Source organism: Acomys minous, assembly GCF_964271855.1.
Source record: "Acomys minous genome assembly, chromosome: 10".
NCBI lineage: Eukaryota > Metazoa > Chordata > Mammalia > Rodentia > Muridae > Acomys > Acomys minous.
Window position 1 is genome coordinate 68050710 of NC_140491.1, and position 19759 is coordinate 68070468.

The 19759-nt window shown below is 53.5% G+C and overlaps 1 protein-coding gene and 1 long non-coding RNA gene across 2 annotated transcripts in view; one reads left to right on the forward strand and one right to left on the reverse strand.

Moving 5' to 3' along the window:
- The window catches only part of PTPA (protein phosphatase 2 phosphatase activator), a 33200-nt gene extending 16485 nt beyond the window's left edge, over window positions 1-16715 (forward strand). The window contains exons 5-10 of the mRNA XM_084799984.1: window positions 3202-3319; window positions 5434-5533; window positions 6090-6214; window positions 7428-7528; window positions 11854-11961; window positions 15361-16715. Coding sequence (XP_084656110.1) covers window positions 3202-3319; window positions 5434-5533; window positions 6090-6214; window positions 7428-7528; window positions 11854-11961; window positions 15361-15438 — 630 coding nt within the window. The 3' untranslated portion in view covers window positions 15439-16715. The remainder of the gene's footprint in view (window positions 1-3201; window positions 3320-5433; window positions 5534-6089; window positions 6215-7427; window positions 7529-11853; window positions 11962-15360) is intronic.
- LOC311607867 lies at window positions 16372-18406 on the reverse strand. The gene is made up of 2 exons (XR_014782774.1): window positions 18280-18406; window positions 16372-18246 (listed from the first exon to the last, which is right to left on the reverse strand). It is a non-coding gene; the product is annotated as an uncharacterized lncRNA (long non-coding RNA).
- Window positions 18407-19759: the final 1353 nt, after the last annotated feature.

A 19759-nucleotide genomic window follows, 5' to 3' on the forward strand; every position in this document is an offset into this window, starting at 1 on the left:
CTTAATCCTAATATTTGGGTGGCAGAAGCAAGTGGATTCCTGTGAGTTTGAGAGCAGCCTGGTTTATATAACAAGTTCCAAGCCAGCCAAGGCTACATAGTGAGATCCTGTCTTAAACAAAACAAAACCAGAGCTGGTGTGGTGGCTCATGCCTTTAACATCAGCACTCAGAGGCAGAGGCAGGTAGATTGCTGTGAGTTCGAGGTCTACAAAATGAGTCCAGGACAGCCAAGGCTACACAGAGAAACCCGGTCTCGAAAAACAAAACAAAACAAACAAAAACCCACAAAACAAACAAAAAACAAAAACAATAGCCTTAAATAAAGCTCCCCCCCCCCAAAAAAAAAGTACCAGTCTGTAAAAAAAAACTCTTAACACCTAAAAGGTCCCAGTTCTTAAAATATGAGTCTTAACTGGTCTTCCATAACATAAAAAACAAAAACAAAAACAAAAAAACCCCAAGTTGTATAATTTCTCATTTCAAGAGGGGAGAGGCTCAGGGTACAGTTATGATCAGATCATAGCAAAGCCAGAATTCAGCAGTGTAGAAACCTCAGCTTCTGACATCCGGAACTCACCCGTGAGCTTCTAGGCTCCAAAGGCCTCAGGAGGCCCTGGGCGGCCATCTGCAGCACACATAGCTAGCTTATCTTGTAGGCTCAGGTTGGCTCCACTCCGCACCTGCCACTGCCCTGTGCTTTCCACCACGACGGAGGCTGCACCATCACTCATAGCTCCCGGGTGTGGCCTCTGTTCAGGGACTCTGACCTGGCCACTTGGTGCTCAGCCTCAGTTTCTCTCCTCCATGGCTCACTCCTTCATGCCTTCAAAATCGTACCACATGGAGATGCTTGCTTGCCAAGACTGAGATGCAGTCTTGTCCCCAGGACCACAGCTTTTGTCTGCTGATCCTGGTGAAATATTTCCCAGCAGAGTCTCCTCAATGATGCTGATCTGTTATTAGCCACAGTCGATTTCTCAGCACCAGCTGACCACAAACCATCAGATGAACAGCCTCTGTAGAACCTGCGTCTGTAAGCCTGACAAGCCTGGTCTCCATGTCTGCATGTTCCCAACATGCTCCCAAGCTCCCACAGACCAGCCCACTAAGCTCTGAGGACTCGATGTCGTCTCCAGCTCAGTGTTCCAAACACTTCCCCAATCTTGCAATAAAACATGGCCAGGCCCATTGGTGCAACACCCCACTCCGGGTACCAGTTTCTGTCTTTTAGTCCTGGTGTTTAGCCTAGCAGCAAAGATGCAAACTGTTTTAATCCCAAGCCAGAATCCATTCACCTTTTGTTTTTGTTTGTTTTGAGACAGGGTTTCTCTCTTTTAGCCCTGACTGTCCTGGAAGTCTCTATGTAGACCAGGCTGGCCTCGAACTCACAGAGGTCCTCCTGCCTCTGCCTCCCAGGTGTGGGGATTAAAGGCGTGCGCCACCACGCCCGGCTACCTTTTGCTGTTGTTTTTTAAACCCAAGTCGGCAACTCAAATAGAAGTCTTTAAAATCAAATATTCTCCGTGGCTTGGGAGATGGCTCAGCATATGCTACTTTTTTTTTTTTTGAGACAGTCTAGTTCACACTGGCTGTCCTTGAACTTGTCTTGTAGACCAGATTGACCTCAAATTTAGAGTCCCCTGCCTCCTGAGTATTGGAATTTAAAGGGGGTGGGGGACCACCAACCTAGGTTCAGTTCCCAGCATCCACACTAGGTGGCTCACGACTACCTGTAACTGCAACTGCAGTGCATTCAACACCCTCTTGGACTCCAAGGGCATTTGCATATGATATATATATATATGCTACGAGGCATATACATACTTATAAAATAAATCTTAAAAACAAGTTGAACATCTCCCACAATCTGGAGATACATTAACTTGATTGGTGGAGGAGGAACAGGAGAAGTCCTTGTTTTCTGTAGCTAAGCCACTAAGTTCTATTAGAGAATGCTTCTCACAGACGGCCAGAGTTCATAGCAGACCAGAGCCTCAACATCTGAGCCTCAGTATGTCAGTCAGGGCTCAGTGGTATTGGGTAGCATGATGGCATACATGACAGCACGCATGGTACACAGATGCATGTTGTATGCCCAGAACCAAGGTACAATGACATATGTTGCGGAAGAGGAGAGCACTGCAAAAGCACCTTTGGACTCAGAAATGCAATTGATTTTTAATTAACTTCTGAGGGAAGGTCATAAAGTGCTTTATACTATGCCACACCCCTAGCCCTGGGCTTTTGAGGACAGTGGAGAGGAGTGAGGCTCCTGTGCATCGCTTCACCCAGAGTTTTAGTCTTAGGAAGGAGTTCCCTCTTTGGAGCATCTGAGAAAATACAGCTTTGGGCCTTTGTGGAGGGTGGCAGCCATCGGGGCCAGGCAGGGCCTGTGGCGGAAATGACCACCAGCTCCAGCTCTCGAGAGAGGTGGTCCTGAATCTGTCAGTGTCTCCCTGTGAGCACACTGCTGTCCCCGGAGCAGCCTCCGGCTACCTGTGGATTCCAGTGGTAGCTGGCCCCTCAAACTTGGGAGAGTTGAAGTCCCCCAGATGGTCAGGTTCGTCATGTCACTTAGGGCATATCTTTTTCTTTGTTGTGTAGCATTCTGTTGCAGAACTCCTTACAGTTTTATTCATTTTGCTATTTTGGGATATTCTAGTTGAATTTTTATGTTTGGGCTATAAATAGTGCTGTCGGGAACATTCTTGTGTGTGTCATGGCAGACTTACGGCCGACACTGACTGCCCTGGGAGTGGAACCAACAACTATGGGGATAATAGGCCCGATGCCCCATGATCTCTGTGGGCCTTTGGGAGAATCTATCTATCTATCTATTTATTTATTTATTTTTTGGTTTTTCGAGACAAGGTTTCTCTGTGTTAGCCTTGGCTGTCCTAGACTCACTTTGTAGACCAGGCTGGCCTTGAACTCACAGTGATCCACCCGCCTCTGCCTCCTGAGTGCTGGGATTACAGGCGTGCGCCACCACGCCCGGCTGAGAATTTATCTCTTGACTTGCACCAAGAGTCACCTCAGGAGTCTCTCTGTTATCTCTCCTCCCCTTTTCTCTGGCCAGTCAGACCTGAGAAGTAGGCCAGTCTGGCAGCCTGGACCCCAGGTAGGTGCTACCCTGGGTGCCTGCTCACCCTGATGCTGCCTAATCTGCTGCCACCACTGTGTGTCTCTTATGTTATCAGGAAGCAGAAAACTTGGTGGCCACAGTGGTCCCCGCCCACCTGGCACCTGCTGTGCCTGAAGTGGCAGTTTACCTGAAGGAGGCTGTGGGGAACTCCACACGCATCGACTATGGCACAGGTATCTGCTGCTGGGGGCTCTGGGTGGCTGGGGCCTTGTTGCTCTCTTCATGTGGCCCAGGCTGCTTTCTTCATATTCCACACAGTCTTGGGGGCCTCTGAGCAAGCAGCAGTTTGCCAGACCCCTGCTTTGGGTGTGTGTCCATCCAGCAGGGTGGGTGTGGGTGTGGATGTGGGTGTGTGTCCATCCAGCAGGGTGGGTGTGGGTGTGGGTGTGGGTGTGTGTCCAGCAGTGAGTGAGTGTGTGTGGCAGGGAGTTGGGGGCCTCTATCTTACTCCACTAGGTGGCGCTGCTGCCACAGGCATGGACCTGCTGAGAAGTGGTTTTCCGTTCCTTGTGAAGCTGCTTCTGCTTAAGCTCCTCATCACTCTAGTGATCGCTTACTGAGCCCTTACTCAAGCAGCCGTGTGGAGAGCCTGAGAGGAGACCCGTGAAAGCCCACTCTCTCCCTGACACCTCTCGTCTCTCAGCCCTTTTCCTTGTGTTGATGATCTCTGCCTCTGTCACTCATCTCAGCTAAGCTGCTGTGGGCACCTTAAGGAGAAGTGTTCTCTAGGTGGGGCATCGCCCAGGGGACCCTGCCGTGGAAGGGCTTCCTGTCCTCTCTCCCCTAAAGCAGGAGAAGTGGGCCAGAGGCAGCCTAGTCTCAGCACAAGCCCTGGCTGTGGCTTCTCTGGAGCCTTAGCCTTAGAGAACTTTGCCCTCTGCTCTCCCTGCTGCTGGGAACAGTTCTGAACCCTGGGATGTGTGGAGCTTGGATTAAGACCCAACTAGGATAGCCAGCTGTGAGGCGCACACTGTTACCCCAGCACTCAGGAGGCAGAGGCAACTGGATCTCTGAGTTTGAGGATAGTCAAGGCTACACAGAGAAACGGTCTCAAAAAGACACAACTAGGAAAAGCTTTCTAGGACAATGGGGTAGTCTCCATTCTGTAGAAATAGCCGGAAACATCTGGCTACCCACTGCCTAAGGAACAGGGTCCAAGGCGCAGCCAATGCTTTCTGCAGGGCTGACTGTTGCTGTTGGATGTGACTGCGAGAGAAAGGAGGGTATCTTTTAGCCAGGCTTCTTTTTTTTTCTCCCCTGGAAACAGGGCTTCTCTGTGTAACAGTCCTGGCTGTCTTTTTTTTTTTTAATTGTTATTTATTGTATATGAGTGCTGTATCTACAGGAGAGGGCATCAGATCACATTATAGATGGTTATGAGCCACCATGTGGTTGCTGGGAATTGAACTCAGGACCTCCAGAAGAGCAGGTGGTGCTCTTAACCACTGAGCCATCTCTCCAGCTCAGTCTTGGCTGTCTTGGACTTGCTTTTGTAGACCAGGCTGGCCTTGAGCTCACCTGCCTCTGCCTCCCAAGTGCTGGGATTAAACGTGTGCACCATCACACCCGGCTAGAAGTGAGGGTATTCTAAAGATTTGTTTATTTATGTGTAGTGCGCTGCCTGCAAGTACACCAGCAGGCCAGAAGAGGGCACCAGATCTCATTACAGATGGTTGTGAGCCACCATGTGATTCCTGGGAATTGAACTCAGGACCTTTGGAAGAGCAGCCACTGCCCTTAGCCAAGCTTCTTACAGTGGCTGTTGAGTCCCATGTGGTTAGAGCTTTCTCCCTGGCCCACTGCTTACTTGCCTTGGGCCTTTGGATGCTGTTGTTTCTGGCTAAAATGATTTCCTGTTGTCATTTTTGCCAGTCATTTCCCATTCCTCTCTCGTTTCAAACATTATTTCCTTAGGGGAAAATTTTGAACTCTGAAATCAGGATTTCCCTGGGATGTTCCTCAGGTACCTGTCTCCACATAGCTAGACTCAAAGTCGTAGCTGTATATTTAATGTCTGTGGTCTCTGGCAGATCATGAGCTTCTTGAAGCAGGGACCCAGCATGGGCAGCGACTGCCCACATAGTAGGTGCTCAATGAGCTGGGGTTGCCAGTTCCTTAAACGTAAGATGCTAGTGCCTGTGCAGGAAGTTGCCACCAGGCCTGTCGGTAAGAGTGCCAGTGCTCGTGGTTGTGAAAGGCCCAGGGCTTCTGAACAGGGAGGAGCCCTCCACCTCAGTGTGGGCCTTCATCAACGGAGCTGGGTGCTGGGGCCTGTTTTCTTCCTCAGGGCATGAGGCTGCCTTTGCTGCTTTCCTCTGTTGTCTCTGCAAGATTGGCGTCCTCCGGGTGGATGACCAGGTGGCTATTGTCTTCAAGGTGTTCGATAGGTGAGCTCGGCCTGGCGGGCGGGAGATGGTGTGTGGTGGCTGGGGTTCACCACTGGCGGCACTGTTCTGAGGCCGCCCTGTTCAGTAGCAGCTGCTTTCCTCTAGTAGAAGAGGAAGGAGACCAGCCTTGTTGAGGTCATGTCCCCCAAAGACAGGCCCTCTTCTGGGCAGCACAAACCCGTAGACCTGCTCTGAGCTGCAGCAGTCGCCCGGGTCCCCTGGTGTGCTGCTGCCGAGGTGCGCGCACAGCTCTGCAGGTGGCCCAGGCACACTGCTTCTGCCATCTGACATGTGCACCTCATCTGCTTTCCAAAGATTCTTGAGGTTAGAGAAAGGGACGCCTGTCTGAGGTACTACAAGCCAGCAGGGTAGAGGACACTAAGCCTGCTGTCCAGGTGGTGGTTTGTCCCTTTCTGTGACTGAAGACATACATGCAAGGGGAATGGAAAAAAGCCCCATTGGCTCTTTCAGCCTCACCATTCTCCGTCCCCTTCCTGGCCTGAAGAATGCCATTTCTCACCTTTCTCTCTCCTTTCTCCCCGCCCCTCCTGCACAGGTATCTTGAGGTTATGCGGAAGTTGCAGAAGACATACAGGATGGAGCCTGCAGGCAGCCAGGGCGTGTGGGGTCTGGATGACTTCCAGTTCCTGCCCTTCATTTGGGGCAGCTCACAGCTCATAGGTACTAGTGGGTGGTCACACCTTTTCCCTTCCTCCTGCCCAGGGCACACAGTGACAGCGTGGAGAGCAGGACATTAGACCGGCTTCTGTGGAGGCTGTTTGCTGTCGACTTAATGCTTTGAGCCAGTGTGACCGGCTAGAGGAGGTGACGGTGGAATGCCACCAAGATAACGGAAAGTGACACGGACTGGAGCCAGGGCATGTGCCTGGTGCATAACAGACGGGTGTGACTGCCCTGCTTCCGGCAGTGGCTGTGGGGTTGATGTTGAAAATCAGGGGCTACTTTGATTTAGTGATCATCGGTGTCATCTACTGTTATGATCGCACTGCCAAGTGCGGTTTCCTGTGTGTGTCCCAGGTCTGCTCTGTCATGCTCCTCCCCTTGAGTGGTTATCCAGGCGTGGTCAGCATCTGGGCGTGGCCACTGGGCGGGGTTAGTGATCATGTTTAATTCCATGGAGAATGAGCTGGTCCTAATGGCTGAGCACTTGCCATCCCAGTCTTCCCAGGGACTCCAGGAAGATACCATCTGTCAGTGTGCGTGCATGTGTGCATGTGTGTGCACACGTGTGAGATTCCAGTCTTGAACCATGGTTGCGGAGACTGAACCTGCAAGGCTGGAGTCCTCCATCCTAGGCCTCACTGCCATGTGCTGAGCTGAGTTCAGTTTGCTAGGGCCGGTCCTCCATCACCTACCTGCACATAGCTGTGTGCCTTCATTACATGGTACCAAGGTGCCTTGCTGACACAGTCAGTGTGCAGTTAGCTCCACTAGGGGCCCTTTTCCTCCCCTGGCTGGCCTGGATCTCAGCCTGTCTCTGAGTGCTGGGAGTAAAGGTATACACCACCATACACAGCCGAGGTAACTTTTAAGGTAGGTGTACACTCTCTAATGGTGCTTAAAAAGCAGAGGCTGTGCTGACAAATCTGGACCAGAATTGTTGTCATGGTTAAGTGGATATACAGCACCCAGGTGTGTGTGTTACCTCTGCTGATTGGTAGCATATCAGGTCTGTGTACAGCAGTTTCAGCATAGGTACATGCACAGTGGCTAACTGCGCTCACTGGATGACAGGGATTTCTTAGTGCCCTGGCAGGCACTCTACCTCAGCTCTATCCTAGATTGCCATCACCCTGGTTGTAAAATGTCTGGTGGGCACCTTGTGCTCGGCTGGTCAGGGCTGCTCTGAAGCCTGGGCCTCTGCTTTTCCCAGACCACCCCCACCTGGAGCCGAGACACTTTGTGGATGAGAAGGCAGTGAGCGAGAACCACAAGGACTACATGTTCCTGCAGTGCATCCTGTTCATCACTGAGGTGAGGCCCGCACCAGCCTCTGGAGCCAGCCTGCCCCCTGACCTGGGCACTCCTTCATTGCCTGGCTGGAGTTGAACTCTCACTCTGCTGCCCAAGATGCCCCTAAATTCATGACAGTCTTCCTGCCTCAGCCTCCCGACTGCTTAGGACTACAAAATAAGCTGCTACACGCGTCCCGCAGGGCTCTTGAGCTGAAGGATTAAGTTGTGGCTGTTAGCTAGACTGGGTGACGCAGCAGCAGGCGTAGGAGGGTGGCAGACATTGTGGTAGGTGGAGGGCCAGCGTTGTCCATGGGGCTCAGTGAGGTCCCTAGAGCCATGCGCTTAGAGACTCAGGCTAAAATCCCCAGAGGAGCTGAGGTGATGGGAGCAGTTAGCTCTCTGTCTTTGTACTTCAGCAATGGGCTAGAGGTGAACACAAGCAGCCTGTCGTGTGCTGGCAGTAACTGGGCCCTAACTCCTGGCGGATTCCATAACTGGGAGCCCTCGTCTCACTGTGGCACAGTGAGTGAGTCCCTGTAGTGTGGTGCTCAACATTTCCCAAGGTGGCCAGGGATGCTGAAAAGTCATGGCTTTGGGCCCATGCCAGCTTTCTCTCTTAGAATCTTATAGACAAGAGACAAGAGCGCATCAAGGGACTCACATGCTCAGGGCCTTGCTTCTAGGAGGTTCTTGCTTCTTAGACCTTTTCCTTCTCCCTACCTATACCTGTAAACTCTCACCCCAAGTTTAGAGTCCTGTCTTTCTTCTCTTCCTATACCTGCTGCATGCTTTTCTGTGTAATTACACGTGGTCTCCTGCCTGTGGGCACTACTTTCTTGCTCCCTGTTCTGAGCCTCCAAGTAGGGAAAAGTCTGCTTAGCAGCCTTAACTCTGAGTTCCTTCTGGTCAGCATTCGCCTCAGGCTTGTGCCAAGCTCCAGGGGCCAGAGGGGAATGACACATTTTTTCCATGTCAGCAAATGGAGCCAGGACTGACGGCTGGGCCGCCACTGCTTGGTTCTTAGAGATCTGCTGCCTTCAGCAGTGTGGCAGGCTCAAGGTCAGAAGGACTGGGGGCAGCCTGGCTCACTGCCTTGGAAGCCAGCTTTGCAGGACTTCGGCGTGCAGTGAGGGGCTGGGGAGGCTCTAGGCTGAGAAGGGAAAAAAGCCTGGGTGGGAAGGAGCCACAGATTCTGCCGAGCTTGCTACTTGAGGCCAAAGCCTAGGCTGTTTCTGCTTCCCCTGGCGGGTGGCCAAGCCCCTTGTGTTCCTGTCAATAATTCTAACAAGGAGGCTAGCCAGGCTGGGCTTCTGGGACTGGGAATCGATCCCATGCTAAGATTTAGTGTGTTTGTTTGTTTCTGTTGGTATAAAACCCCAAAAGCTTTCCCAAAGTTCAGGATATAGGACCCCATGAAGGTAGCCCAAAGTAGCCACAAGGTGGCGCTAAAAGCGCATCAAACGCTGGTGGCTTGAGTAATAGAGCTAGGAAGTGGGAGGGGCAGCCTTTCTGCTGTTGTGCATCTTCCCTGTGAGGCTTGGTTTTGACTTGGCTCTTGGGTCAAGCTCTGGTAGGTTGCTAGGCACTGTGGTAGCTAGGCCCTTGGCCTGCCTGCAGTGTATGGTTGCTGTTGCAGCCTTGTGTTGTGTTTCACAGATACAGATGTCCCACTCCCTCCCTGCATGTCATGAAGCTGGCAGCACTTTTTAACCCCTAATTCAGTAAGTGAGTGGCCTGGCTATTCTTACCCAAACCCTGGGGTACAGCAGCCTGGAAGCCTACAAGGTGTTAGGGCTCTCGGTCCCTTTGGAGACCTGAAGTCTTTACTGGTCAAACAAAACCCAAGGAAGTTGGGAGGGAAAGCGCTTGTCTTCTTTGCTGGGCCTGGTGTCAGGACTGCTTGACAGCCCTGGGCACGGCGGCGAGGACGCCCACCTTGCAGGGCTCCTGCTGCTTCAGGAAATGCAGCTCTGGCGCCTTTAAGAGCCCAGGGCAGGCAGGAAAAGAATTTCAGTTTCAATCTGGCTTCTAAATTTGGAGTTTTGGGAAGGGAGGGATCAGATTTCAGCTGGAAGGGAAGGGGCTGACAGGAAGGCGCTGTGCTGAGCCTCCCCCACCCCGCCCATCCCCCTCGGTTACTGACAGAGGAACCATTTACAAAAGGCTGATTCTCTGGGGAGTGGAGAGGCAGGAACGCAGCGTCTGTGAGTAATTTCCTGCTCAATATGGCTGCTCTGACTCACACGATTCCCCTGGGGTCACTGCGGGACTGCAGTTGCTTGCTTGTTCTCGCTCTTTCTCTTCTCCCTTTGTGGCTAGAATGAGCTAAATTTTTTTTGTCTTCTCACCCCCCAATTCCTTTTTTCCTCTCATCTGTTTTTTTTTTCTTCTTCTTCTTTTTCTTTCTTCTTTCTCTGAGTTGTAGAACCTCCTTCTGAAGGCCTTTGGAGCCCTGAGGCACTGAAGGCCTTGGGGGTGGGGTGCCTCTCTAGGGACTTACTGGGCTGCCCAGCTCAGGCCTCCCCCTGGCCCTGCAGCCTGCCAGGCAGCCCTTTCAGAATGTCCTTTGCTGGTGAGTGAGGCTGGGCCCCCAGGCAGAGTCTTAGTACCCCTTTATCTGTCTTTTTTCCCAGAGCCCTTGCTGAGCAGGCCCGGCACCTGCTGTGAGACAAAGCAGCTGGTAGTTTGCTCAGGGGTCTAGAGGGCAGCCCCACGCCTCTAGCCTGCAAGTGTGCAAAATGAGCTTGGGGGTAGAGAGACTGAGGCTGGAGTTTTGCAGGAGTGTTGGGGTAAATCTCAGGAAGCCGAAGGCCCTGTAAGCCCTGTGCCTCTCTTGCAAGCTTCCTGGTCAAGGAAAGACTCCAGGGAAACCTGGTAGGGAGCTGGGCTGGCTTTAAATGCCTGGTGTTCTCACCACTGGGGAGGGGCCACTGAGACTGGCTCTCATTGGGGATTTTTGCCAGGGGAGGGAGGTGACAGGGAAAATTGTCAGGATTTCTATTTTTATTTTTATTTTTGATTTTAGAGACAGGATTTCTCTGTGTAGCTTTGGTTATCCTGGACTCGCTTTTGTAGACCAGGCTGGCCTCGAACCCAGTGATCCGCCTGCCTCTGCCTCCCAAGTGCTGGGTCTATTTTATTTATTTATTTATTTTTAGTTTTTTGAGACAAGGTTTCTCTGTGTAGCCCTGGCTGTTGTGAACACACTTTGTAGACCAGGCTGGCCTCGAACTCACAGAGATCCGCCTGCCTCTGCCCCCTGAGTGCTGGGATTAAAGGCGTGCGCCACCACCTTTGGCAGCATTTCTATTTTAAATCCAGAAGTTGCCCTTACTGAATTAGAGGCCTGTGGAGACCACTGGGTGAAGCCAGGCACTAAGGTGGCCTGTGACGTCCCCTGTGAAGGAAGTTTGGACTTATCCTTTCTCCTTGGACTAGCCCCTGCCTCACCCCCACTTCCTGTGTGGCTTCTTCTGGTACCTTACATTGGCTTGGCTCCTAGTCTCTGCTTCCTGGCCAAACTCAGTCCCTGTGCTTTTCGGTCTTTCTCTGTAGCCCGGGGCTAGAAGCCGAGTTGAGCCCTGTTCCTTAGTGGAAATGCTGCCTTTAAGCTGGGAAAGGAGTTGAGGGGGCGTGCTGAGCCGCAGGGCTAGGAAACTGCACTCACTGGCCCACTAGGCTCAGGACGCAGCCCCATGTGGTGGCTCTGATGTCACAGGAACTGCCTTGCTGTCGTGCTTCTCTGCCTTCCCGGAGTCAGGGATCCACAGCCCGTGCTCCTGCTCGGTTCGCTGCTGTGCTTGTTTCTGTCCTTCTCTTGACCTTGCTAGACAAGCGCTCCTCCTCTGCTCTGGAGCCCTAGCCGCCCCCTCCCCGGCCTCCCCTCCCCCATCTGCCATCGTTTCTTCCCTCTCTGTGTACAGTGAGGTGGGCAGATCCATCAGGCCCCCCACAGCCCCTTTCCTGCCCTCTGAGGTCTGCTTGGCAGGTACTGGCAGACCAAGCACCCTGCCGGGTGGGGAGGGGAGCCTGGCTGCTGTCTGGATGGGAGCACATCCTGCTCTCCCAGGGTGGAGATTCTGGTTTCCTGGGCTTGCTAAATTTGATAGGTATTAGGAACGGAGCCTCTGTTTTGTCTGTGTGAAAGAGAGGTGAGCAAAGAATGTGGGTGAAAGAGGTTCTATTTTTTCAGCAGGCCTTATAGGGGCAAGCTCTTCGTGTGTGTGTGTGTGTGTGTGTGTGTGTGTGTGTGTGTGTGTGTGTGTCAGAGAGAGAGAGAGAGTCCATGCTGCAGGAGAACAGGGGTGGCCTCTGCCTCTCTATTTCCTGGACTTTGTTTTCCAGATGAAGACCGGCCCCTTTGCAGAGCACTCCAACCAGCTATGGAACATCAGCGCTGTCCCCTCCTGGTCTAAAGTGAACCAGGGCCTCATCCGCATGTATAAGGCGGAGGTGAGTGGGTTCCAGCCAGCCTGACTGCCCCTGCTGCTTCCTCACCTCGTTGTTTTACTCTGGATTTGGGTGGGGGGCGTCTCAGAACTTGGTGGATGGGTAGTCACAGACACTGAGCCGAGGCCCAGCTCAGCTGTTCAGAGCCTAGGAACTGAAACAGCCAATGCTGCTGGAGAAGTTAGGGCTCTCTTTCTCCCTGTCAAGTTGCCCAAGGCCCCTCAGAACTCAGATAACCAGAGTGTCTTCCCAAAATGACCAGGATGTCCTTGGGGTGGGTGTGTCCTAGAGCCACTATCCAAAGTGAGGGTGCCTGGAAAGAGGGTGTGGGTCACTGGCATTTTTAAATGACCACTGCAGATGCTTAGGAAGGGTGTAGGTGATCTTTTCTGCTTTCAGCTCACAGCTCTGCTGCTGAGAAGGACCTTGGGCTGGGGTGCTCCCCCTGCTGAAAGGTGCTGTCTCCCCAGGGCCTCCTACACTCTCCACAGAAACTGAGAGAGGACAGGACTTTCTACCCATCTGCCTGGCCCCTCCCATAGCTTAAACACACTAATCCTGGGGCTACACCACTTTGGCTTTCTTGTGCAGTCCTCCCTGGGGCCGTGAGTTCCAAAAGTGTCCCCTCCCCCGCCCCACTAGCTAATAGTGTCCTGCAGAGGTCCATCTCTGATTCTTGACCATTATCCGTTCTCTTCTGGAGGAGTCCCCTTCACTGAGCTCAGAGCTCACCCCATCCATCATCAGAGGCAGGACCACGGTGAAGGGTCAAGAGGCCAGCAGAATTTGGTAGTGCAGATGTTCCACTGGCACCCTTGGCTTGTCCCTGAAGGGGTTAATAGAGCATGATCCGACCAGGTCTGGGCCTGGACCTGGCCAGCTTTTTTTCTGTTCTCCCCTCTGGACCCTCCTCCTCTAGACTTCACTTCCTGTGTTTAGGCTTCAGCCCACATACCTCTCTCATCTGGAGGCCGTGTCTGGAGCTGCCCAGACTTCTTCCTGCTCTGCACTCCAGATCCAGCACCCAGGCACTACCCTTGGTTCTGTCTCTGTGGCCTCACTTGTGTGGATCCCCGCTGCTAGAGAGGGACAACACGGAGGGCAGATAACACCCCCGTATCAAAGGCAGGACTCCGGGTGCCTCCTCAGAATTCTAAGTGCCGGCCTTCCCTGTGTGTCTCCAAGCCTGTCTTGACTTCGTCTCCTAAGGGGAAGGCAGATCTGCAGGCTGAGGGAGGAGCATGTACAGTACAAGAAGTGGCACAACAGGCCTTGGCAGGTCCTAAAGGCGTTGCTAGGTAACTGCAGTTGTTGACTGAAAGGCGTGGTGTGACTGAAGACTGGACATTTCCTGCAGGTAGCAGGTGATGCCTGCCCTGGCTCAGACCCCTGTGCCAAGCTGTATTTGTAGGCAATTCTGTAACTTGCTGACAGGTGTGACCAGCTCGAGGCTTTGTAGGATGCAGTTCTCTTCCCCCTCTCCCAAGGCAGGGCTCCTCTGTGCAGCCCTGGCCCTCCTAGAACTCCCTATATAGACCAGGCTGGCCTCAAACTCAGAGATCCCCCTGCCTCTGCCTCCTGAGTGATGGGTTTATAGGCGTGTGCTGCCACTGCCCAGCACTACTCATTTCTTACTGCTCGCTATGAGTCTCTGCCCAGCAAAGGACCCACTTTTTTAGAGCAGTTCTCCATCCACAGGGAAGACCTTTGGGGCTCACTAATCTTGAAGTACAAGGCATGGCATCTTGAGCTGCCAACAGGGCTCTGATCAGGCCTGGCATTAGGCAGCCTCAGGATATGCAATTAACTGTCAAGTTGCCTGACCTGGTTTTTTGAAGAGAAGTATCAGGGGCTTTCTGAGCCTTGTGTGGTGGTGATCTTTCTGTTGTGAAGGCTATCACTTTACCTAGAGAGGCCTGCTTCTCTCTGAATCACAGGCCACCCAGCCGGCCTGTGGACTAGGGTCCTGAGATGCTGTTGCTGGGCAGAATTGCTGGGAGAAAAGCCCTCCTTGATGCCTCCTGCCCTGGGACCCAGGACTTCCTCCTCCTCTGGCAGCTTCTTTGCTGCTTAGCTCCTCCCAGACCTGTGGGCTGAATGGGGCCAATCTTTGCCCTTCCCCCACTTGCCCTTCTGGCTTCTCTTCTGTGATCGCTTGAGGCTAGTTGACCTTTGACCCTTTCTGGAATTCCAGGCCCTGAGGGGGGGTGCCTTCCAAACTCCCACCACTTCCTGATGACATAAGCACCATGGCAGCTGCCTAGCCTCAGGCCTAGACATGCTGCTCCTCCCCCAGGGACATGCTGCACCTCCCTTCTCCCCACTTTCTTTGCTCAGGCCTGGCTCTGTACTTTAGTTCTCTGTTCTACATGTGCCCCTCTCACTTGTTCTGAAGCTGGTTTCTGGGGTGAGGGAAGATGAGCCAATCAGGTTACTCCTTTGACCACAGTCTGAGCCAGGCCTTCACCTGCTCTGAGACCGTAAGTCTGTTCCCCAACAGCCTATAGGTCCCTAGCATGTGAGGGTTGTTTCTGAGGCCAAAGTATAGGAGGAGACCAGGCCAGCCTGGCAGATCCCATCCTCACATCGTGGGAGACACAGTGAGCCAGTGACAGGCAAAGGATATAGGGCTGTGGGCCTGGGGCCAGGCTGCCTGAGGTATCCACTTCTTGCTAGGGTCTGACCTGGCCTTAGGGAGTGCCCATCCCTCTGCCTGCCCTACCATCAGTGCAGTTGCCCTGGCATTCACAGGGGCTGCTGCCAGGGTGGGGTGGGGGTGTCAATCCATTCCTACTGCCTCACTCTGAAGAGTCAGGATGTTTTTTCAGGCCAGAGTCTCAAAGACTATAGAAAATGGGCCCTACCCTCTTCTCTGTTGTGTTCAGATGTCTCCATACCTCCAGGGTTGGGACTGGGGTAGGGGTTGTGGGGGGAGGGGCTGGGATCTTTTCCATTTCTCTTTCTTTTTTTGATGGGGTTTTTGAGACAGGGTTTCTCTGTGTAGCCTTGGCTGTCCTGGACTCCCTTTGTAGATCAAGCTGGCCTCGAACTCACAGAGATCTGCCTGCCTCTGCCCCCTGAGGGTAGGGATTAAAGGCCTGCGCCACCACACTTGGCTTCTTTTCCATTTCTTATAGCCAGCTTCCCTCCTGGGTTGCATGAAGTCTCTTAGCTGCTTGTCTTGGCTTCTACTGTGTATGGTGCCTTTGAATGGGAGGTAGGGACAGGGTGAACACGCTTGCCCTGACCTGTAGGCCTGGGGCTGGTCTGACTGGGTGGCTTCCTGAGCATTGATGGATACCCCACAGAGGTGGCCTCCGTCTGAGCCCTCATGTTTGTCTGGTCCCTGGGGATGAGGAGGTAAGACAGGCCTCACCTCCCTGACCTCTCCTCCTTTCTCAGTGCCTGGAGAAGTTCCCTGTGATCCAGCACTTCAAGTTCGGGAGCCTGCTGCCCATCCATCCAGTCACATCAGGCTAGGAGAGGCTGAGCCACCAGAGCCACCCTGGCCAGGTTCCTGTGCCCTGCCTGACCCGGCGCCCCTCCCACCCACCTTCTGTTCTTTCTGTTTGATGAGAGGCTGTTTACTGAGATGGGTGCTAAGCAGGGCCTGAGTTTGGGGAATTGACCAAAGTGTGGCCAGTTTTTGACTGTCCGTCTGGTGGACAGGCAAGAAGAGAGTGACTGGGACCCGTCTCCAGGTCCCTGCCCACCCCTGTCCTCCCTGCTTCCTTTCGCTCCTGCCCAGGCCCATGTGAGACCAGGGGCATCCTGCTCTTCCACTGCTTCCTGTTTCCTTCCCATGATATGGTACCTCCTTATGTGTGGGGATGAGCGCCCCACAAGCCGTTCCAGTGGGTATCTGCTGTGGGGTTGGAGGGGGAGGGTTGGGGCAGGGGAGGTAGTTGTATAGGGGCCAGGGCAGCCTCCTGGGCCTGAGGGTACCCGCGCCCATCTTCACTCTGGCTTTTGTTCCCTGGCCCGTGGCTTTGCCAGGTCTTGACTGTTAGCATAACGTTCCCTTCCTGGGGGTAGCCTGGCTATGAAAGCTGCCCTGGGCTCCTGGGAAGGCCTGCTGATTGGGTGAGGCCTGCCTTTCCAGAACTGTCTGGCAGGGAGAGAGTGTTAGAGACTCAGGGAAGCAGTAGGGCTATATTGTTAGTGGAGACCCGGGTTTCCTCCAGTCAGCTGTGGGCCTGTTGATTCGGCTACCTCCTCCCTGCTTTGAGCGGCCTTGAGCTTCACCTGAGGCCCTTGGCTTGCTGCTCTGCTCCCTTGGGTAGGCTGTGGCTGGTGTGGGCGGGAAAGAAGGCAGCCGCCCCTCCTTCTTCCCTTTATGAGATGAGTTAAGTGGTGCCCCTGGGCCTGGGCATAGACTCAAGAGTAGGTAGGACTGCTGGGGGCACCTAGCCACAGTCACCACTTTTCTCCCAGTGCTGTGGCTGAGCTGGCACCTGCAGGCTTCCCTGCCCCGCTTGAGCCTGCCCTTCTGCACTGCCCTTCTGCGCTGTGTCTACAGAGCCTTTGGGGAGTGGACACTGAGAAGCACAACTCAGGGCCTTGGCCAGGGATTAACAATGACCTGGGCAGAGCTGCGACTGAAGCCATCAGAGTCACGAGCAGTTTCCCAGGAAAGGCCCAGTGCCAGCCTCCCTTCTAGGGCCAGGCCACTGCCTTTCTGGCTCCCTCCCTGTCCCTGGGTCCCTAGCCCTGCGCCTTCCTTGCTGTTTGGATTAAAGCCTCTGTTTTACACCTGTCCCCTGTGTGAGACATCTTTTCCTGACACGTCTGAATGACTGTTCCCCAGCAGGTCTCTTCCTCAGCAGCTGACTTCCTGGGAATGGGATGTGAGACAGATAGTCAGCGAGACAAGAGTGTTCAAGTCCTGGCCACCCCCTGCTCATTCCCAACGGCAAGTGGGTGGGTAGCTTTCTGAGCCTCTCTGAACCTCAGCACCCGCATCAAGAGCATGGGTACAGTCACAAGTGGTGCTGGTGACCCTGAGCATAGGCCTGGTTCAGAACACAGGCTGTGCTGTCACTGTGACAGTGCATGCACCTCCGAGGCCTGCTAAGCGGGAACCAGATGCCAGCCTCCTACAGCTGCTTTGGGCTCCTGTCAGCCCCAGGATGAGGCTGACACGGAAACACGTGTCCTCCATTCCTAAGTGCAGCCCTCTGTGTCCTTAACCTATGCTTCTGCTGGATAGGGCTGTACAGCAGGGCTCCTAGACACCAGGCACTCCCGAGATGGCCTGTCTTGTAAAGAGAAGCCTTTCTTCTGGCCCTGGTGGCTTCGTACAAAGGCAGGAAGAGGAGCCTCAGCCCAGTCACCTTGCTCTTCCTCTGGACATCCTTGGTTGCCCAAGCCATGTCCCTGGTGTCCAGCACACTTGAATTCTTATAATGGAAAAAATTCAGGATGGCTGAGCGTCCATGGTCTAGAGCAATGGTTCTCAACCTTCCTAATGCTGTGGCCCTTTAATACAGTTGCTCATGTTGTGGTGATGCCCCAACCATGAAGTTATTTCATTGCTACTTCATAACTAATTTTGCCACTTATTAATTGTAATGTAAATAGCTGTGCTTTCCAGTGGTCTTAGGCGACCCTGGGAAATGGTCATTTGATACCCAAAAGGGTCGCGACCCACAGGTTGAGAAACCACTTCTCTAGAGACTTGTTTCACAGGCAATCACTGTATTTTCGACCACAGCATAGCAGACAAGAACTGCTATTTAGTGGATGGTAATTAAGTTAGTGGGGGTGCTTTTTGGATTACACACAGGCATGTCCAAACTTTTGGTGGTATGTGTCATAGGCTATTGTTGTTGTGAAGAGACACCATGACCACAGCAACTTTTTTTTTTTAAAGATTTATTTATTACATGTACAGTGTTCTGCCTGGACGTACACATGCACACCAGAAGAGGGAACCAGATCTCATGATAGGTGGTTATGAGCCACCATGTGGTTGCTGGGAATTGAACTCAAGACCTTTGCCATCTCTCCAGCCCTAACAGCAACTCTTACAAAGGAAAGCTTTAGTTGGGGCTGGCTTACAGGTTCAGAGTTTAGTTCATTATCTTCACGACGGGAAGCACAGCGGCGTGTCGGCAGACACAGTGCTGGAGAAGGAGCTGGGAGCTGTACAGCTGCGTCAGCAGGCAGCAGGGAGAGAGAGGTCCTGGGCCTGGCTTGAGCTTCTGAAACCCACCCCAGTGACGCACTTCCTCCAACAAGGCCACGCCTCCCAACAGTGCCACTCCCTGTGGGCCTGTGGGGCCACACCTCCCAACAGTGCCACTCCCTGTGGGGCCACGCCTCCCAACAGTGCCACTCCCTGTGAGCCTGTGGGGCCACGCCTCCCAACAGTGCCGCTCCCCGTGGGCCTGTGGGGCCACGCCTCCCAACAGTGCCACTCCCCGTGGGCCTGTGGGGCCACGCCTCCCAACAGTGCCACTCCCCGTGGGCCTGTGGGGCCATGCCTCCTAACAGTGCCACTCCCCGTGGGCCTGTGGGGCCACGCCTCCCAACAGTGCCACTCCCTGTGGGGCCACGCCTCCCAACAGTGCCACTCCCTGTGAGCCTGTGGGGCCACGCCTCCCAACAGTGCCGCTCCCCGTGGGCCTGTGGGGCCACGCCTCCCAACAGTGCCGCTCCCCGTGGGCCTGTGGGGCCACGCCTCCTAACAGTGCCACTCCCCGTGGGCCTGCGGGGCCACACCTCCCAACAGTGCCACTCCCCGTGGGCCTGCGGGGCCACACCTCCCAACAGCGCCACTCCCCGTGAGCCTGTGGGGCCACACCTCCTAACAGCGCCACTCCCTGTGGGCCTGTGGGGCCATTGTCATGCAGAGCAGCACAAGGTGACAATGTTATCTACAAAGTTAATACCTGGAGCAGTCCAATTGTCTGTGGGCACCTGTACTTATGTGTACATACCCACACACATATGCATGAAATTAAAAATAAGGGCTGGGGGGGGCAGCAGGGGGGCGCCTGGAGAGGTGGATCAGTGGTGGAGAGCACTGGCTGCTCCTCCAGAGAGTACCCACATGGCCGCTCACAATTCTCTAATCCCAGTTGTAGGGAATCCAATACCCTCACACAGGCATACATGCAGGCAAAACCCTAATGTACATAAAATGTAAATGAATGGTAAGGGCTGGGCCTGGAGAAGGCTGGGGTTAAGGTCTAGAAGCGTCAGCATCAGGCTTGGTTCCCAGCGCCTACATGGGGCTCACAACCATGTGCAACTCCAGTTCCAGGGGATCTGTGCCCCTTTTGACCTCGATGTGCATTGCATGTATGTGACACACACACATGCATGCAGGCCAGAAGAGGTCATCAGATCACATTATAGAAGATTGTGAGCTACCATGTGGTTGCTGGGAATTGAACTCAGGACCTCTGGAAGAGCAGTCAGTGTTCTTAACCACTGAGCCATCTCTCCAGCCACACACAAACATACATGTATGCAAAGTACTCATACACATATTTTCAAATAAAAGGGGCCAACGAGATGGCTCAGTATTTAAAGTCACGTGCTGATCTGCCAGAGGACCTGTGTTCAGTTCCTAGCATCTACATGGTGGCTCACAATTTTCTATAACTTGAGTTCCAGTGATCCATTGCCCTCTTCTGGCCTCCGTGGGTACTGCACATATGTGTGCTTACATGCAGACAAAGCACAAATCTGTTTTCTGTATAGCACTGGCTGGCCTCAAACTCAGAGTCGTGTTTGCCTCTGCCTCCTGAGTGCTGGGATTAAAGATGTGCACCATCATGTCAAGCAAATAAAA